General features: G+C 42.8%; 1 protein-coding gene across 5 annotated transcripts in view; it reads left to right on the top strand.

Annotated features, from left to right (window-relative positions):
- Positions 1-21,230, top strand: part of LOC117962939 (cAMP-specific 3',5'-cyclic phosphodiesterase 4B-like) — a 210,836-nt gene that overhangs the window by 142,104 nt on the left and 47,502 nt on the right. Inside the window, exon 1 of one of the 5 annotated variants that reach the window (XM_059006987.1) lies at positions 6,259-7,587. The exons of the other annotated variants lie outside the window; for them this stretch is intronic. Coding sequence (XP_058862970.1) covers positions 7,385-7,587 — 203 coding nt within the window. The 5' untranslated portion in view covers positions 6,259-7,384. Of the gene's footprint in view, positions 1-6,258; positions 7,588-21,230 lie in introns of those variants that run through there. 5 annotated transcript variants of the gene reach the window in all.

Genomic DNA, 21,230 nt, shown 5'->3' with positions numbered 1-21,230 from the left:
AAAAAATACAGTGACTGTGTGACATCTGGTTTAAAAAGGTAGCAGCAATTAAGATCTGCCGCTGTTGAAATCCTTGACTCCAGTACGCCTCTTTCACCATTACCACCTTATTAGCACTCCTTAGTGTTTATTGCTTCTCCTGCTTGCTGGTGATCGTGGGAATGGGAGAGACACAGATAGGGTACCATCTGTTTCATGCCTCTGGGACCCACAGCAGGTGCAGCACACTCTCCAGTGATGTTCAGCACCTAACGCACCTTGCTTTTTGGTATCTCCAGACCGATGTTAAGTTTCTCTGTTACCTTGACATTGCAACAAGCCGACCTGCAGAATTCTCATTCCCGCCAGCCTCCAGACGCTCTGGGGTTTAAATGTCATTGCCGTCATCTTTATGCAAATTCGCACAGAGGTTTGAAGTGAAAAAGCTCTGTTTAAAAAGCCTGGCTGTCACATGAATGATCAACTGCGAGTCCCCCTTCATTCGATAACCCGCATGGTTGAAAGACGCTGTCAGGAGTGGGGAAAAAGTGAATGTCCAAACAGAGAGTATAGTTGCCAAAAATGTCCGTATTTAATAGATAAACCCGCCCCCTATGCCAGCAATAGTATCGGGGTTATACTGCAGGTTTACAGTCCCAAACAAAAAGGTTTCACACAATAAAAATAACACAATAATGCAATCGTGCACGGACAAGCGGTCCGAGTGAGGAGTGCTGTGCAGGGGTAGTGGTGCTCTAGGATTGTTGTGCTGGCTCCGTGGCTGCAGCTCCCAAGTCGCTACCGTCTGCAGCAACAGACAATAAACAAAAAGCACAGCTCTCCGGTGCGTTAGTGTTTCAGCGTAAGGGGCCAAACTCACGTAGCTGGGTCCCCTTTGTACCGCTAAACACCTCCCTGTGATCAGTGTGGCGCAGCGCTCTATCCAATCATCGCTCGCAACACAGCTGATCACAATAGAGCCGTCTTACAGCTCCTGCCTCTTCCCAAGGTGCCCAGCTTCCATTTCCGTCTTAACATGGAGTCGGCCCATCCCTGTGAAGGCGTGCCGCCAACCTTACGTAGCGCCCCTCCTGGTCGGGAGGTAGATCTGCAGCTCAGATTCCTACTCTCCCGTTCACAGATGCTATAAACAACGTGCACGATCATGGTCTGAGTTCACCCTCTCGACATGCAAGGCATGGTCCCCGGTTCAAATCCCACCTCAGCCACTGACTCATTGTGTGACCCTGAGCAAGTCACTTAACCTCCTTGTGCTCCGTCTTTCGGGCGAGACGTAGTTGTAAGTGACTCTGCAGCTGATGCATAGCTCACACACCCTAGTCTCTGTAAGTCGCCTTGGATAAAGGTGTCTGCTAAATAAACAAATAATAATAATATATTAATCTGCCAAACCTTACTTGGGGAACTGCTTACTTGCGCAGTTTACTGGAGCTCTCTTCTGCATTGTACAACTTAAAGTATCAGGGTTGTTAACAATGAAAAGAAAAATGACAGACACGTGGATTAAGCAGTTGTAGCAGCACGTGGGGACGTGGAACGCTATATTTTTCGGAACCTCGCTACTTACTCCTTAAGATCCACACATTTTATTAAACAGGATGTTCCCATGCAGGGTATCAGGGTATTTTGGTCGTCACTCATTTCAGTTTGCAGCAGCCAACGACTGGAATGAGTTTCAACAAAAGATCAAATTAGAACGGTTCATATCTGAGGCTGCTTTTAGCCTTAGGGACGACTCATTGCTGACTGTACCTGCTAAGTTGTTGCGCACACGCACACGCACACGCACGCACTCGCACACACACACTCACAAAAGTAAAGCAGCGTTAGCAAAACAGCAGCACCTCCCCCTCCTTAATGAATAGAGAGCATTGCTGTGACCGCAGCAGAAGACCCGAGTGTGAAATCCTGTCATTCAGAATTGCTCAAGGGCATGTAGGATTTGTGCTTGTCAGACTTGGAAGGGAACAGCATGTGTTCTTGTAAATACGTTTTTTATAACAGCCGTCGAGGTCAAATTTTGTGTTCGCCCACCTAGAGGGTACACACACGCTAGTCTCGCAGTCAGGACAGCTGTTGTGATTTCAGCGTTGCATTTGAGTGTATCGCAGCCTGGCGCTTGGCCTGTCCTTTCCAGGCACTCGGTGCAGCCTCAAAACTTCCATTGACGTCTCTCTCAGCGGGCGCTCCCTGGAGAGGCTGGTAAGCGTTTGCAATGGCTCTGCTCTGATCTCTCAGTGCAGATCCCAGCTCAGGCTGTGCAGTGGACACTCACTCTGCCCCTGTCTCTTTACAGCATGTCTCTCTCTCTCTCTGTCGCACTCAGGGTTCATGGTGCGTACGGCTGCATTAGCAGGGCTCCCAGCGCGGGGGCATGTCTGTTTGGAGATGTTCAGCTGAACTGCTATTCAGTGTGAGCATGCCAGCTATAAATAACAGCACGCCCCACCCCCCTAAACTCCCTTTAGCAGTTTTGTTTTAAAGAGACAGCTAGCGCCCGTGTTACCGAACCATTATGTTTGTTTGTTTTTAAAGTCACCACCTGGCACAGAAGGAAATACCAGGTATTATAAATCTGAGGATTACATTCCAGCCTCTTATCTTCTGTATATGTAAGATGTCTAGTAAAGTAGTTCCTGGGTACAATTATTATTGATTTCTTAGCAGACGCCCTTATCCAGGGCGACTTACAATTGTTACAAGATATCACATTATTTTTACATAATATTTACCCATTTATACAGTTGGGTTTTTACTGGGGCAATCTAGGTAAAGTACCTTGCTTAAGGGTACAGCAGCAGTGCCCCCCACCGGGGATTGAACCAACGACCCTCCGGTCAAGAGTCCAGAGCCCTAACCACTACTCCACACTGTTTTCCCTATCACCTGTTAGTCCCTAAACACAAATCCAACACCCAATCTGGCACAGCAGCTAGGGAAATGTGTTATTTCGGCAACATCCGTGGTTGTCTGTAACTGGTGATTTGCAGTAATAGAGACAAATAAAAGTGACATCTTGCGAACAGCAGGGAATCTCACTTCACAGGCTGCTTCACTAGCGATAGAAAGCTTTGTTTTTCCATTCGGGTATAAAGCACAGAGCGCTGATATGAGACTGCAGAAATGTTTCCAGCTAGCCTAAGACTCACAGGAAGCGGTTTTCAATTGCAAAAACACAGAGGCACATTTTCTTTTTTATTTCTTAGCAGACGCCCTTATCCAGGGCGACTTACAATTGTTACAAGATATCACATTATTTTTTTTACATACAATTACCCATTTATACAGTTGGGTTTTTACTGGAGCAATCTAGGTAAAGTACCTTGCTCAAGGGTACAGCAGCAGTGTCCCCCACCTGGGATTGAACCCACGACCCTCCGGTCAAGAGTCCAGAGCCCTACCCACTACTCCACACGGCTGCCCCTACTTCTTAGAGGAGTAAGGCCAGGGTTGTGGTATTAACCTGTTTGAGGAACAGGCTACTTGTAATTGGAGCATTTTTAACTGGCATCTACCTGTTCTGTTTGAATGTTCTCTTTAACTTGTTATGATAACTTACTCTAATTTTGTTAACCGCAAAAATTCTAAATGTAACTCTGCAAATACAGCCTTTCGGATGCTTTTATGACGTCTGAATATAAAATCAAAAACGGAACTCTAAACATGATAAGATTTCGTGGTGTTTTCCTCCCCACAGTGATGATCAAGCTCCATTTTCTGTGTGTTGAGCTTCATAGCTGGTATTAAATTTCACTGCTCTGATTGCAGGCGCGTCTAACTTGACTGCACTGTGACTGAGTGTAATGGAGCACATTTTGCACTGGGACAAATGCTTATTGTAATTCTATTCAAGCTTCTGCGATACAAAGGCACAGTGTCTCCTAGGCTGTTACAGTAAAGAAAATATTCATCACGCTATTGAGGGGGGCAGTCCAGTGTTAAAAACCTACAGTTTCTCTTTCTGGAGCTATTGCACACCTCTTTATGCACTTGGACTGCAAACCATAGATAAGGGCCCCACCTGCTGGCTAGTCTGTAGTATTGCAGTCGAGTGGAGCTTTTTGCATGATCTCTTCTCCACTGTAGAGTAACAGTGATAATGCAGCTGCGAGCCTTCAGGCAGCCATAACCACGTGAATGCCAATGCTGACGCCAGCTTAGATGACATGAGTGACAGTAAACAGACAGTAAACTTAATGCTTACAAAAGATAAACGCAGAGAGCAGTTGTTTTGACACGGTGACCGTCAGAGCATGGATGTGGTCAATGAAATGTCTTTTCCTGTGGTTTTGTGTTTCAGTCTCACTGTTCTTTTTTGCACAGATATTTACACTGCGTCTTCGTGTGGAGAGCCGGTTCCAGTGCTGGTGTTGTCCAGTTATAATGAACAGTTCCACAGCCCCATTGTTTTAATCAATGATTCTGAGCATTGCCACACACTGTGTCTGTTTTACTCTGTGTTTAGAATCTTTAGCCTAAGCATTTATAATTGAAGATAATATTTTGGCCATGCCTTCCCAATACCTTACAGTGCTTTTACAATGCTTATTTATGCTTTTCAATTTGTCCTTGTGCTTTACAGTGTGTCCCTGTGCTTTACAATACTTTACAATGTGTACCTATGCTTTACAATACTTTACAATGTCTCCCTGTGCTTTACAATATGTCCTTAAGCTTTACACAATGACACTCCCAAGGCAAATTAGTGCTTTTCTCATAAAGTCGCTTCAGTGCTTCATTTTTCTAATGACTGATTTTAATAAACGATGACCAAGGACATGCTGTTTAATATGCCACACCAATCTCATGCCCTGCAAATGTGCTTCTGTTGCAAGCCAGAGGCTCTGCAGCTTGAACCACAGTGTGGCTTTGTAGAAATACACAAGAAGAAGCTAAAACCACTTAAAAGCTTGTTTTGCGGTGGTTTCGAGTATCCTGCGCTTGTAAAAGTTTACCACGGTAAATCCGTAACTCTCCCAACTTGACTTCGCCAAATTTTCCACCTTACGGGAGGGTTAACAGTTTTACCTTCATGAGTTTATGCAGTGTGAACATATCTGCTGGAACAGCGCGAGTATCTCCTCCTTGTGTGATTGAACCAGCCAGTCACTTATCGGAGAGGCACAGAGCTGGAGATGGGCTGATTAACGAGATCTCTTTTCTAGATTGTCAGGTGCTTCGTCCTTTTGCGTTTCTGCCTTGATGTCTGCGTGTGACTCCCCCAGTTGCTTGGACTGAAAGCCGTTGTCTAAACATGCTGTCCATTTTTACATATTGATTCTCATTGCAATGTGATGCCTGGGCTGCACAGTGGTTTGTTACCACCTGCAGTGCTGAGTGGGTGCATGCCATTTCATTGCCATCCCAATGTAACTGGAAGCAAAACTTGAACCGAAAAAATAAGTTCTGTATTTCCAGTGACTTTAGCAGTCTGTTTTATGACCATTATGATGACGATGTAGCTGCAGAACACAGCGAATCCCTGGAATCACTGCGAATTCCACGGGAGGCTGCAAATTCCACGATTTCCGAGGAATTCCGTTATCTACGGATTTAGATTGCCTCTAATTATTACCCCTTTAACAGAAATTATTTCTTATATACTTTGCCAGAACTTGCCAGAGCCTTTAATTTCATGTAGCATGATTTAGTGACCAGTGAAGCTACAGCTATGGACAAAAGTTTTGCATCACCTAGATTAGGATTAAGACATAATTTATGAACATAATTTAGATCTTTTATTTAACATCATGTGATCAAATAAACAACAAAATGATATTGCAAAAGCCTGGGAGCCTCAATAGCAGTACAGTAGTATTTCACGTTAGATTTCGAAATGCCACATTTTTCAATTTGTGTCAGTTTTTTTGTTAAGTGTATATATAAAACTACAAAGCAGCATCTAATTCAATATCTTAACATTATTCAGCAGGTTTGCATTTGACTTTATGAAGGAAAATATGTCATTTCTATAGGGTGATGCAAAACGTTTGACCAGAGCTGTACAGTGTTTGAGAGCTGCGTTACCTCCCTGTGGAGTACTAGTAGTTGTAGACAAGCAGTCTTGGTTTGAAGTTGTTGTTTTCTTCGTAACATTTTTTTTTTTAATCTCTCTCCTTCCTGTTTCGCTGGTATTGGCTGTGAATTGGGAGGATATTTGTTCACCCTCAGATAAGCAGAGTGACTGATGCGTGGGGTAGCGCGTTTAGAAATGTGGGCTTGTTAGTTTGTTGGCAAGCTGGCTTGCTTTCTTTGTTGGCAATAAACTTTTAAAAGCAGGAACTTACTGTGGTATGCCTAAACAACTAGACCAGTATCTAAGAAACAGGAAGTAACTTTAATGTTGGCGATTCTGGACTGCTTTTTCAAATGCACAGTTAACTTTTAACACAGAGGAACTAGTTGCTGCATTTTGATTTTTTTTTTTTTAATTACCGCAGAACGAAACAAACAAACCTTTATTTTATTTTTTTTTTGCTAGTGGTTTGGTCCTGGACAAACCCAAAACCAAACAAATACACATTCTTTTAAATCTTTTTTTTTTTTTGTGCAATAACTTGGATCCCACAACGATTTCCTCAAAGTCCTAGGACCCAGGGGTGTGTGTGTGTGCACTCGTGTTTTTTAAAGCTGTATCTATCAGGGCTGGAATGAGAACACAGCCGTATTAGAATGTCTGTATCTTAGGGCCGTCTGTTCAGTCGTTTGGCTTCTCTCTCTCTTTCTCTCTCTTGACCAGCTCGCAGCCTGGGGAATAAGCTATCAAGCTATAAAAGGAAATGAAGGCAAGCCAAGCCTTTATCTGATTTGAGCATTTCTTTAGTTTCCTCTGTTAACAAGATAACTGAAGGTGACCTTGATTGCACTGCAGTTTACTTTTGCTCTGCATAGTTCCTACTGAGAGAAGACTTTAAAATCGCATTGCTATCATACTTGGATAAAACAAGGACATTTTTTGGGAGTGCTTTTTTTGGGCACACGTTGTTTTGTTGTCTTTTTTTGTTGTTGATAGCTTCTGTCTGATTTCAGAAATATCAGTTATTTATGGTAACAAGCGTTGGCTGCTAACAAACATCAGTACGGATAACTGTGATCATTTTCATTTGTTTAAAATCACGAATAAAGTCTGGAGAACTCAGCGAACTACACAAGAACAACAGATTGCATCATCTGTGGTAGACGTTTAGCCTGATCGCATCAAATACATTGAACAGTCTACTAAAGAGTTTGCCTCGTCAACAAGCAGACTTTTCCGAGGTTTTGTTTTTACGCAATTCCTGCACGCTTTCAAGAAAGGACTGAAGCAGCCGCTGCTTCTTGCACAGCACTTTCCGGACTGTGGCCGAGAGACCGCTTTGTGAAGGGGAAGAGGTTTGTGCTGTCGATGGCTCACAGGAGGCTGAAGCATCAGCTCACGCTGGGCAAGCTGCCTTTGCTTGAGCCCCAGGAGGATGAGAACACCTTCATGCCGGGCTCCGTGCCCCTGCCCTCCCCCCTCTCCCCGCGCAACTCCACCGCTCTCTTCAGACGCATGAAGCTCAACCGCAGTATCCAGGAGTTCAGGAAGTCCGTCAGTCTGCACTACTGGTAAGACCCCCAATGAGCAAATGTGTAGTAATTGTAATACATGATGAGAAGCGTTGGTCCACAGTGGAAAATCAGGGATTGTTTACCAGTTACAGTAACTTGCAGTTACTTGTAATTAGATTACATTTTAGATTACTTTTTGCAGTATGGTGTATTTTTATTATTATTATTATTATTATTCTAAAAATGTATTTTTGACAAGAAATCAGATTACTTTTCAGGGTCGAAAGTAATGGAGATTATTGACAAGTAATCTGATTACTTTTCAGGGTCGAAAGTAATGGCGATTACTTTGTGTTGCTTCAGTTGGAAGTCTTGCAGGCATCTTTGTGCAAAAAAGACCCCTTTCTTACTTTCTGTATCAAATAATGTACTTATTTCTGTCTTACAAGAATTAAAACTAAGATACTGGCCAGAAAAACTCAAGAGTAAAACTTTTCATGCTGGTCATGCTCTCCATTATGTGTGTGTTGTTTCAATACACACGTCACGATCCTCCAATTTAAGACGCAGGCTGTTTTTTGAGAAGAAGAAATTGGTTTAAAAAGTGAGTTTTAAATTCGAAGGAATACAGTACACGTTAGGTACATTGTAACTATGCATAATAACATTATAATGATGTGTAAGTGCACATGTATTAACTGAGTAACTCCTCTGTAAATACACAGTCATTAGAGACGCTTCATGTAAAGCGATACCTTATGTATACCATGGTATGTTTGCCAGTGGGTATGCATTTATTTACAAGCTGCTTTGACGATAGCCTTGTTTGGTTGCCCTGTTCGCAGAGATAAGAGATTAAGCCTGTTTCTAATTGTGGTTTGCATTTTCTGTCATAACAACGCAGCAAATACACAACGTCGTAGGTCAATGATTAAAACATTTTAACTTAACATTTGAGTGGGATAATAAGGTGGTTAGGGAGAAAACAAACCTTCTACAAGTGCCCCATAGTAAAAGCACAGCAAAGTGTAATAAAGCACAGTGAAAGCATGGGCAAGCATTGTATAGCACAGAGAGGTGTGGTAAAGCATAGGGAAGCATTGTAAAGCACAGAGAGGTCTGGTAAAGCACAGTGAAGCATTGTAAAGCACAGAGAGGTCTGGTAAAGCATAGGGAAGCATTGTAAAGCACAGAGAGGTCTGGTAAAGCATAGGGAAGCATTGTAAAGCACAGAGAGGTCTGGTAAAGCATAGGGAAGCATTATAAAGCACAGAGAGCTCTGGTAAAGCACAGTGAAGCATTGTAAAGCACAGAGAGGTCTGGTAAAGCATAGGGAAGCATTGTAAAGCACAGAGAGGTCTGGTAAAGCATAGGGAAGCATTGTAAAGCGCAGAGAGGTCTGGTAAAGCATAGGCAAGCATTGTAAAGCACAGAGAGGTCTGGTAAAGCATAGGGAAGCATTGTAAAGCACAGAGAGGTATGGTAAAGCATAGGGAAGCATTGTAAAGCACAGAGAGGTGTGGTAAAGCATATTTAAAAAACAGGGTAAAGTACCCCTTATAAAAGTGCCCCAGTGTAAAAGCATAGCAAAGTGTAATAAAGCACAGTAAAAGCATGGTAAGGCATGGGCAAGCATTGTAAAGCACAGAGAGGTAAGTGCATAGAATGACCATGGGGAAAATGATTGTGCAATTTAAAAGAGCTGTCCTGTTTTAATGTGTCTTATTTAACTATGTATTAAAACCTGTAGTATACAGTGGTTTGTAAGATACAAGCTGCTTTTCTCTCACTCAAGGTCACCAGCCAGCAAGTCCTGCTTGTGGGGAGTCAGCACTGACCGCTCGCTTGTGGGACGTGGATATCAGCTTCTATCACACAGCACTGTTTTGCATCACCCTAGAACTTAAGATAGAGGCATAATAAAAATAAAAACTGTATGAACATAATTTAGATTTTTTATTTAACATCATGTAATCAAATGGTGGCAATCATGTTGGATTTAAAAAAAAAAAACTGCAATGCGGTGTGCAATTCAATATGTTAACGTATCATTATTCAGCAGGTTTCATTCGACTTTATGAAGCAAAATTAGGTATAATTCTATAGGCTGTTGCAAAACTTTCAGCCATAGCTGTGCTGCATATGTTAAAATATGTAGTTTAATAAGAATCATTAAAATGGATATGGCAGTGTTCAATCAACGGCTTGCTGGGAACTCAGAAACAGAAATATCAGAAAGCTAGCAACACTCTTTTAAACAAAAGTTTCAGTTAACATAACCGTTCAGTGCAATCAGACGCAGTGATTAATCCTAGATCATTTCCATGTAAAACAGTCCTTGTCAGTTTCTGCTTCACTGCCTATGTTCTCCGTAGAATTTGCATGTCGTCTTCATAATTTAATGGACCCAGAAGTCAATGACAGATTTTTCAAAAGCTGAACGTTTTCACTCACGTACAATAAAAGAAAACAAAAAAACAAGCAGAACAATCCTTTTAAGCTCCGAGCCCATTAAAAAAGGATTCCTTCCAGACACCATTTCAAAGTTTTAAGCATCTTAAAACAGAGCGATAATTCCTAAATGTGTTTTTTAAGTGTTCGTTAAGAACCTGAAATTGCTTCTTAGCTCCCTAATTTTATAATTCTCGTTCTGGCTCGCACTGTAATAGAACAGCTTGTCATGAATAATAAACAGATGTACTTTGCACATTCAAGTTTTTTACTTGTAATATTAGGAACATTCTCTTAGGGGGGTGAGGGAGGGAGGGAGCAGTTCAGTCTCCATGCCTCAAGCCTGCCCTGGACTGGAGGGAGCACCCTTTCTCTTAGGGGGTAAGGGAGGGAGGGAGCAGTTCAGTCTCCATGCCTCAAGCCTGCCCTGGACTGGAGGGAGCACCCTTTCTCTTAGGGGGGTGAGGGAGGGAGGGAGGGAGCAGTTCAGTCTCCATGCCTCAAGCCTGCCCTGGACTGGAGGGAGCACCCTTTCTCTTAGGGGGGTGAGGGCGGGAGGGAGCAGTTCAGTCTCCATGCCTCAAGCCTGTCCTGGACTGGAGGGAGCACCCTTTCTCTTAGGGGGGTGAGGGAGGGAGGGAGCAGTTCAGTCTCCATGCCTCAAGCCTGTCCTGGACTGGAGGGAGCACCCTTTCTCTTAGGGGGGTGAGGGAGGAAGCAATTCATTCTCCATGTGTCAAGACTAGAATATTGAATGATCTGTGTTTATGAGATTTTCTGGCTCTGTTCTTGCCTGGGCCAACTGTGCTGAATTATGTTGTGGTTTTGAGCCCAGTATCATTTGCATCGGTGCACGGTTTCCCCTCACACCAGTGAAGGTCAAACACTTGCAAGCATCAGTTGTTTGCCATAAAAAAAGAAAAAAAAAACTACATTTTTAAAAATCTACTGTGTTTTTTGTTTTTTTTTTAAAGAAGGATTGAAAGGTCTCATTGCATCAACACCAAAGAGACTGCACTGGACAGTGTCACAGTAGAATATGTAAAAGATGCAAAAGGGGGGGGGGGAACCAAAAAGAAAAAAAAAAGAAATTGTTCTCTAAAGTGTTGCTTAACCTCCTCGACACAGACGTCTGGCTTTTAAAGGTTTATCTAACAGCCTGAAATAGAAGTGACAGCTGTGCTTTTTGACTGTTCTGTCCAGTCCTGTTGTCATTGAAGCGTTGCTGTGATTAATGTCGCGCACAGATACACGCACGCACACACGCACGCACACATGCACTCACGCACACACGCGTTTGTCAACTACTGTACACTTGTTTTGGATTTTTCTGTCACTTTGCTCTGAAAGGGAGGCTCTTATACTCTCTGAACAGCCTCCCCTGCTCGGTGGAGCAGAGAAAGAGAAAGGGAGGCTCGTATACTCTCTGAACAGCCTCCCTCTGCTTTGTGCTGGTAGAGCAGAGTAAGAGTAAGAGAAAGAGAAAGGGAGGCTCTTATACTCTCTGAACAGCCTCCCTCTGCTCTGTGCTGGTGGAGCAGAGAAAGAGAAAGGGAGGCTCTTATACTCTCTGAACAGCCTCCCTCTGCTCTGTGCTGGTGGAGCAGAGAAAGAGAAAGGGAGGCTCTTATACTCTATGAACAGCCTCCCTCTGCTCTTTGCTGGTGGAGCAGAGAAAGAGAAAGGGAGGCTGTTATACTCTCTGAACAGCCTCCCTCTGCTCTGTGCTGGTGGAGCAGAGAAAGAGAGGCTCTTATACTCTCTGAACCCCACTGCGTTTCTGCAATGCGTGTTAACTATTTCAAAGACTTAGGTAGCAGTCCTGCTTTCATTTGGCAGGCGTGTGTTAGCAGAGGAAGCTCCACAGTGCATCTGGCGAAAGGCCAGGCTTTTAGTCTCTGTGAGTCACAAAAAGGGGATCTTGAAAAGCTGCATCTTGGTTTCGTGTGAAAACAGCCCCTTGGCGAGAAACCACAAACACAATCATTTGTTACTTTTTTGTATTTAGCAGTGTGAAAAAGAAACACTGATACCATCAATTGTATTATCCTTACTGAGGCTGAAGCTTGAACTCGTGAGATCATGTTTTATCGAAGTCTGTTGAATACAATGCAGAAACCGCATGAGCCAGGCTTTCAACTGTTTTTAGCAAGCACAGTTTAACCTAAAATAATACTCTTATAAAAACAGTCCTTAAAATAAAAAAAATAAAAAGACTTCCTTAAAACGATTTGTAAAATGAATAGGGGACCATACTGTAATCAGGATGAACGATGCGTAGCATTCAAAAAGCAAAACTGTGTGCTGTGTGCACAGAGTGAATTGAACAAAAATAAACTCAGTGTGCACTTATAACTCGGTTGCCACCAGATGGCACTATTCTCTCAAAGAAAAATCTGACGCAAAAGGTGACTGTAATCATAATGCAGTGCAAATTAGATCAATCAATCAGGACTGGGCTTGAAACTGTCCCAATGTAATGTTTAATTTTACATGTACATGTATAATCCATTCTTCCATAGTTTTGCCAACAGAGTACAGATTGGCAGTCCATATGAAACAGTTTGTGTACCCTCATCCCATCCCAATTCCAGACACAAATGCATTGAACACTATCACTGTAAAACACAAATTATAAAAAGTACCATTTTTTGTTGTTGATTTCCATTTCTTCCCATGTTCGTTGTTCTAAAATAGAAGCAAGTAAAGTGATTTTAAAAAGTACACATTGAATGAATAAGTGGGACAATTACATAACTTCAGGAGCCAAGCAAAAGAAAGTCGGAAATGCTGATGTGTTTGGGAAAGTCATTTTGGTATTTCCAGGACTTTCACACTAGACTGGCCCCTGCTGATAACTGTTTACAGGAAACCCAGCTGAACTGCCACTTCCCAAATATACTTAAAAGGAAAGCACCATCCATATTTGTCAAAACAACAGTTTCTTTTGGATCCACTACCCAAAATCTCTTTGAATTATGAGAGACCCTCGTTCTCGTTCTCTGTTCAATTGTAGAGGGAATTATAATATTCCTCATATTTTGTTTTCCCCCTGAAAGGCGCAGAAATAAATTCTGCCTTAAAAATAGCTCATGACATGGTTGACAGTAAACGAAGCAACAAATTTCCTGGAATGTTGTTTTTTTTTTTCCATGATGGCACATGTCCGGTTGGTCAGAAAGTTCTGTTTCAGTCAGGTTAACACCCTCGGTTTCGCTCTCAGGAATCCTAGTATCTGTTAAATGTATCGCTTCCCTCCCAATTGAAATCCGACCAATGAGACTTCAGATCAGTGGTGCAGTCAAGCCAGAACTCGCATAATAAGCCAGCTGAGTCACATGTTTCGCATCTCCTGCACAACTGTCTGATTCAGTCAATAAAAAAGCATGTTAGGAACTACTTCTGTTATCAACTGCTTCTTTAAGAAAGCTGAAAATGCTGACGAACACGACAGCAACAGACTATGGACGCAAACGAAGCCACTGACACACACAGGCACGTCAATAACTTAAAGCATTCTGACAAGATGGAGACGGACACTTTGTGGAAACATCAGATTATTATTATTTATTTCTTAGCAGGGCAGCTTACAATTGTTACAAGATATCACATTATTTTTTACATACAATTACCCATTTATACAGTTGGGTTTTTACTGGAGCAATCTAGGTAAAGTACCTTGCTCAAGGGTACAGCAGCAGTGTCCCCCACCTGAGATTGAACCCACGACCCTCCGGTCAAGAGTCCAGAGCCCTAACCACTACTCCACACCGCTGGCCCAGATGAATACACGACCTATTATATGTGTCACTAGAAGTTCAGTATACAGCTCTGGGCAAAAGTTTTGCATCACCCTATAGAATTAACTAATCTTGCTTCATAAAGTCGAATGAAAGCTGCTGAATAATGTTAACATTATGAATTACACACCGTTTTGTAGTTTTCCGTATACTTAACACAAAAATGTGACATTTCAAAATCTAACATGAAACACTGTACTACTATCATGACTGGCAGTAGACGTTTGCAATAACATTTTGTATTTTCTTTGATTCCATGATAAGTAAAAGAAATCAAAATTATGTTTACATACTTTTTTTTTTTTTTCTTTTTTAATTATGTCTCAATCCAAAAATTCTAGGTGATGCAAAACTTTTGGCCACAGCTGTGCAAATAAAATTCAAACTCATATAATAATAATAATTCCTGTTTAAGAAAATCGATATTTTTGTGGCGTTCCGATACCTTCAGATTTAGGTCCGCACCGCTATAGGCTGTGTGGTCCAGTGGTTAAAGAAAAGGGCTTGTAACCAGGAGGTCCCCGGTTCAAATCCCACCTCAACCACTGACTCATTGTGTGACCCTGAGCAAGTCACTTCACCTCCTTGTGCTCCGTCTTTCGGGTGAGACGTAGTTGTAAGTGACTCTGCAGCTGATGCATAGTTCACACACCCTAGTCTCTGTAAGTCGCCTTGGATAAAGGCGTCTGCTAAATAAACAAATAATAATAACACAAGACCCTTGGGTACACCACTGCTTCAGGTCACACTGAAACACAGCTGGGAGGTGCTTTCTTCACCCTCCACAGGGTGTACAGGTACAGTTTTCAGAAAAACAAGGAATCAAAGCGCAGTCGGATGCTCCCTTCAGCTTGCATAGATTTTGTCATAAACAAGTATTATGCTTGAGATGCTGAAGAAAACTGACAGACCAGACGTCTTCACACATTACCTCAGACCATCTCTCAACCACAACCAGGACAGAGGTTGAGAGAATGCAGACTATAACAGACCCTACTTGTCAGTAGCTGCTGCTGATTTAAGAGATTTTTTAAGTTGCGGGAAATTGTTTGTGTGGATTTTGGGGGGTGGGGTCTGTTTTTTTCTGAAGAAGACTATTTCTGGTAAACGAAGAGGCTGCAGGAAAGGTTTGAATCGATTTGTCATCGCTAGGCCATTGTCTAGCTTCCAATAGCATTGCAGGAGCGCCAAGAAAAACAGTACTACACAGACGCACAGTCGGGCACTTCGCACAGCAGTTGCCCTGAATGAACTATCTCTGCGGGTTATATGCCCCAGAGAAACAGGTCTAGGCAGCTGGCACCAATTTATAATTATTACCAACTGCCAAAACGATTAACAGTTTACAAATGCAATAATCAAAAAAATTAACACAAGTTTGCACGTGTATTTTGGCAGGGAGGATTTTAACCATGTCCCTGCCATTCCCCTGTGCAGGGCTCCCTGCCCTGTCACACATCCTCCCCCTTTATCTTACCAAGACACCGGCCATACCAAGGCCAACTACGACCAGCCTTAAAGGACCACTTTAATTCCAGGCGGGTGCCCATGTTGTCCTGGTACAGGACCACACGCAACAGCGCCGGAGTGGCGTTCACGGGCTGATCCCCCTTGATTGCAGCCCGTGTTTCTGGAGACGGCAGCAGCTCCACCTCCTCTGACTCAGGTGCTGGAGACGGCAGGGCTGCCAGCTTCCACTTCTGGAGCAGCAGCTCCAGTGGTGTTGTCTTCCGTTCTTTTATTTCCAACGGGGGGCAACCCCAGCTCCCGTCTTCACCTCTCGATCTCCTCCTGAAGTCGGTGGTTGCTGTCCTCTTGCTCCGCTGTATTTTTGTTGATCCTGGCGATCAATTCTTTTGGCTCCATTTTGACTTCCGGGTCTCTGCCACCATATGTAACACGGCCACACTTGCGGTGTTTCACACAGCACTATAACAAAAGAGGCTTACACAATACCTTTCTGTAAGATTAACTACACACAGTCGGGCTTTCCACACAGCAGCAGCCCTGAATGAACTAACTCTGGGGTTTATATGCCCCAGAGAAACAGGTATAGGCAGCTGGCTCTAATTTACAATGATGAGGCCAGCTGCCAAAACAATAAAACATTTGCACATGTTTTTGGTAGGGAGTATTTTAACCCCCTCCCTGCTCTGTTACTTTTAGCCAGAGCTCTCTCTCTCTCTCTTGTCCCGATAGAATGTGTGGTCCAGTGGTTAAAGAAAAGAGCTTGTAACCAGATCTATTATTAAAAGGTGCAGCATCAAACGTTTCCTTTTTTTTTTTTTAACCTTTGCAATAGTAATATGGGCTTGTTCCACTATGGGCAACGAGGGCAGGATCTCTGGTATATACAGCTGTGGCCAAAAGTTTTGCGTCATCCTGTAGAATAAACTCATTTTGCATCATAAAGTGGAAAGGGCTTGTAACCAGGAGGTCCCCGGTTCAAATCCCACCTCAGCCACTGACTCATTGTGTGACCCTGAGCAAGTCACTTCACCTCCTTGTGCTCCGTCTTTCGGGTGAGACGTAATTGTAAGTGACTCTGCAGCTGATGCAGCATAGTTCACAAGATGCCTTGGATAAAGGTGTCTGCTAAATAAACAAATAATAATTATATATATATATATATATATATATATACACATTTTTTTATCATGTCTCAATCCTAACATTCTAGGTGATGCAAAACTTTTGGCCACAGCTGTAAGCGTGTTTGCTTGCATTAGCAGATGCCCTCCTCAAGTGCCACTGTGTGTGCTGGAGGCTTATCAGCACTCATTAACCAGCAAGCTGCGAGACGAATCGATCACAGATCGAAAAAGTAACACATAGAAAGCTGTTGCTAAGCGCTTCCTCCCTCCCAGGAAGCAGCCTGCTTCTGCTCAAAGACACAAATCTGTAGCTTGCCTTGGTCGCTAATGCTGAGGGGATACAGACCTGGATGTTATGTGCTCCCCACTCGCCAACAAAACGCTGCGTCTGTCCACCCAAAGAGGGGTCTACAAGAAGTGCCCCCTGATGGGAGGGTCGCCCCGGGCTGTGCACCGTCCCATAGACATCGTCCAGCGCAGGAGGTAACGTCAGTGCAGGGATTGGTACCGCTTCTCGCATGATTGGGACGCTCACAAATTTGGTCAGAGGTACAGGTGCTGTTCTTGAATGTTCTAGATTCTCTGCCCTCGATGATTCACTGTTTTTTTTTTTGCAGTCAGGTAGAGAAAAAACGAGATACTACAGTGTACAGTACTGTTGATTTTGTTTTTCGTTCTTTTTCTTTAGCTGCACTGCAAATTATTTGATTGAAAAGCTGAAGTTATCGTTTTGATTGCTTTCATTGGAGGTACGGGTACATTCCATTAAGATCTGTAGGACTGAAAGCCACCTTGTTAATACGCCATGCTTTTGTCTGCACAGTTTCTTCTTCTTCTGGTGTGCTGCAAATTATTTTCTGTCTTATTTTTGCAAGGAGGAGCACGAAACAGGGTTTCAAATGTACTGACTGGTTGGATCCGGTCATTCTAAATTGTCAGTTTCCACCTCGTGATGCTCGAGTCGCTCTCAAATGTATTTTAAGAAGAAAGCGTTTGTGTACCTTTATAGGTAGCGTTTGTCTATTTTAAATAATCCAAGAGCTGGACGGTTTGTTAGAGATATTATTAAGCCATTAATGACTTTGAGACTCCTCGTAGCTAAAGGCACTGTACTGTGATGCTGTTGCGTCTGTCTCTGCAGGATTCGATAAGCTAAATTGTCTACAGAGTCTTTTGACTGCAAAGGAAGTTGTTAAAACTATAACGGTCGTGTGTAGGACTGGGACTGCTTCTCCTCATCGCGCCGCACGAATCCTGCTGGCCAGGCTACCAGTGAGCTCAGAGCGGACACCTGCAGGGCTTGTCCTCCAGGGGGCGGTAGCTCGCTGACATCCGCTCTCGAGTTCCTGGGTGTGGAAGAGGAAGCTGGATCGGTCATGGGATCGGAGGACGCCCGCTGAACCTTCGGGTCTCCTGAGCAGCTGAGCGGGGGAATTAGGAGATAAAAATTTGGGGAGAAAATCGAGGGTTAAATAATTGGGCTCAGTAAATTAAAGGAAAACAAAACCAGAAACACATTTTCCTGAGTTCATTTCTCATCCATTCTTCCTTAGATTCTGGAGAGACTAGAGCTCCGTTAGAGTCATCAGAGTTCAAGAAAAACGTCTGATTATTTTAAGGAGGCAGTCTCCCACAATCACTGTTACAGTACATTTACCCTATATGGTCTCTGCTTAACACGGTCCTGCATAGTTTAGGATGTCATGAGCCCTACTTTATAAGAAACCACCCAGAAACAAAGTTTCAAGGACAAGCTTTCTCAAAACCTTTAGAAGCCTGCTTGCAGCTTTGCCACCTTGTGAGCGGAGTACACATCTTCATGTGCCTTGCAGCAGTTGGAGGTTATACATGCCAAGCTGATAGTGTAGCAAGCATCCTTAATGTTTATTTGTTCGCTTGTTTATTATTATTATTTTTTTTTAATGCAGGTTTAAGATTTTATAGCAGGGAACAAACCCCACAAAGATATGTGACATTTCTGCAGAAAGCCAGGTTCAGAGGCAGGACATGCACATCAAGTCCCTATAATAAGAACCTTGCTCCCCTAGTGTGTAATCCAGTCACTCATGGTGTTCTGGTTCTGGAACCCCAGCTGGCGTTCTTAATTCTAGTCTCTCTGTGACATCATCACTCCGAGGCACCGGCCGGTGCTTGTGGTTGATGAAGCATTGACAAGCAGAAGAGACTCAGCACGGCTATAAATAGCCAGGATGAACGACATCACACAAGACAAATAGCTTCACCCAAAGCAGGAGACTCGGGAGAATGTCTTTATCGTCTAAAATAAATCATTTGTTGTGTTTTATAAATACATACAGGGACCTTCATAGATCACAGTGCGCTGTTTACTGTGCAAAAAAAAGATATCAATCAATCAATCTTTATTTTATATAGCGCCTTTCATAGTGGACCACCATCACAAAGCGCTTTACAAGATGCAGTAGCAACAAGAAAATCCATAATACAGAGAAATGCATAATTCATGATATACAGTAAATGATATCGCAAAAAAGGTCAATAAGCCAATAATAATGGTACAGTATTCTGTGCTACATTTCGAAATGTTGCATAAATTTGTCAGTTTTTTTGTTAAGTATATGGAAAACTACAAAGCGGTGTGTAATTCAATATGTTAACGTAACATTATTCAGCAGGTTTAATTATTATTATTATTATTATTATTATTATTATTATTTGTTTATTTAGCTGACGTCTTTATCCAAGGTGACTTACAGAGACTAGGGTGTGTGAACTATGCATCAGCTGCAGAGTCACTTACAACTACGTCTCACCCGAAAGACGGAGCACAAGGAGGTTAAGTGACTTGCTCAGGGTCACACAATGAGTCAGTGGCTGAGGTGGGATTTGAACCGGGGACCTCCTGGTTACAAGCCCTTTCCACTTTATGATGCAAAATGAGTTTATTCTACAGGATGACGCAAAACTTTTGGCCACAGCTGTATATACCAGAGATCCTGCCCTCGTTGCCCATAGTGGAACAAGCCCATATTACTATTGCAAAGGTTAAAAAAAAAAAAAGGAAACGTTTGATGCTGCACCTTTTAATAATAGATTGCGTTATTGTACAGTAAAATGGACCCGAGTGAAATTGAAGGTGTTGTATCATTACTGACGTCAGTTAAAAACTGTAACATCATAGTAAAGCATTAGTAATGATGGCACTTGGGGAATGCAGAGCCGTGGCAAGGCGTAATGTAATTAAACAACGCTGCAGTGTTGTCAAAGGGCAGCGGAGGAAAGGGTTTTCAGTGTACCAAAGCGGTTGAACGGCTCTTGTGTGTAAAAGTGTCTATATAAAGAAGCTTGCACAGGTACACTTCTCAGCATGGAGATAGCTATCAGAAGTTTTGTAAAAGTGTTTTGTAAACGCCCCAGTCTTAAAAGAAAACCCTGGAGCATCTAAGTGCTCCTGCTTACAGTTTGCTAAAAAAAACAACTAACTAAAACAACTGTGTTTGTGGAGGCGACCCCACGCACTCACATACATTTTATCTTCCACTTCACAGAGTACAATTGTTTGTAGGATTTTATGACCACGTTTCTTTTTGATGCTGCTGGAAAACAAGCAGTAGGAGGCTGTTCTGTTCGGTGTGTGGATTCTTCCTTACTCTGAACTGAATAGATTTCTTTTAAAGCACTTGTATTTTGTAAGGTGACCGCTGTTCAGCGGGACCGTTCAGGTTTTTCAACCCAATGCATTCTGGTACGTTTTACCTGTCTCAGGTACCATTCTTACCTTTAAAAGAAGCAGGACTACGTTTACCAGAATGCATTGGGATTGCGAGTTAAAAAGCCTGCACGATCCCAAACTGTCCCGTTGAACACAGAGCCATATGGTCATCTTAATTTACATCAGTGTTGAATTTATGAACCAAAAGGTACCAGATCTTATTAAGAAAGAGGGATAGCATTTCTGTTTCTAGACCTAATGTAATGTACTGACCTTCTCACACAAAAAGGAGGCGGTTCTGGTGCGATCCGGCACAAATGAACCTCTAATCTACGGGACTGTACTCCCAACTTGCTGGCTGGTTTGCAACGCTGTTTTGCAGCTAGTTCTTCTGCTGTGTCTTTCTCTTGCACGGTGGCCCACATACGATAGCACACGGATTACCAGTTAGCATTGGTTCATACCATTGTAACACCTTTATGTCAAAACCCCTGTGGTATAATACAATGACATTCACCACTGTACAGCAACTACCTTTTTGTTGTGATCACTTAGTAAAGGCTGGCTCCTCTAAGCTGTAGTTACGATTTCTGTATTGTTATTGTCTCTCACCTTCTCCCTCTCTAGCACACACGCTCTAGTGACTGTTCTTTAGCTATGATTAGGATCTCTCTGTGCTGTTATTGATGTGACAGCTGGAGCTAGCAGTCTCCACCCCTGTTTGTAACACGAGCTGGGCTCTGACGTCACTGCTGGAGTGACACACAGGGGGCTGCCTCAGATCAGCACACCCAGATCAGCGTGCGGGCTGCAGGGAAAACCAGGAGATGGAGGGAGAGAGAGGAGGGGGAGGAGAAGGATTCACACTCATTCAGTCGAAGCGTTGCTCTGCTGCAGTATCAGCAGGCCCTGTGTAGAAATGCATTTTGCAGCCTGGAAATCCCACAAGCATACAAAGCTACCGTAAATACAAACATTACAAACTTTTTTGTATTGTTTTTAAATTCTGTTTTGCTGAAGTTAACGTAGATAATTGCGCCGGCCGTTCTTAATTAAAATACGATTTTTTAACAATGAAATCATTTATGTGAAAAAAAATATATACTTTTTTTTTTAAGCATATTTGATTTAACTCAGTATTACTCCTCCAGTATTTTACCGCAT

The sequence above is a fragment of the Acipenser ruthenus genome, chromosome 34 (assembly GCF_902713425.1).
Source record: "Acipenser ruthenus chromosome 34, fAciRut3.2 maternal haplotype, whole genome shotgun sequence".
Classification (NCBI taxonomy): Eukaryota; Metazoa; Chordata; class Actinopteri; order Acipenseriformes; family Acipenseridae; genus Acipenser; species Acipenser ruthenus.
The sequence above is the reverse complement of the archived record's forward strand: the minus strand, read 5'-3'. Positions and strand labels throughout refer to the sequence as shown.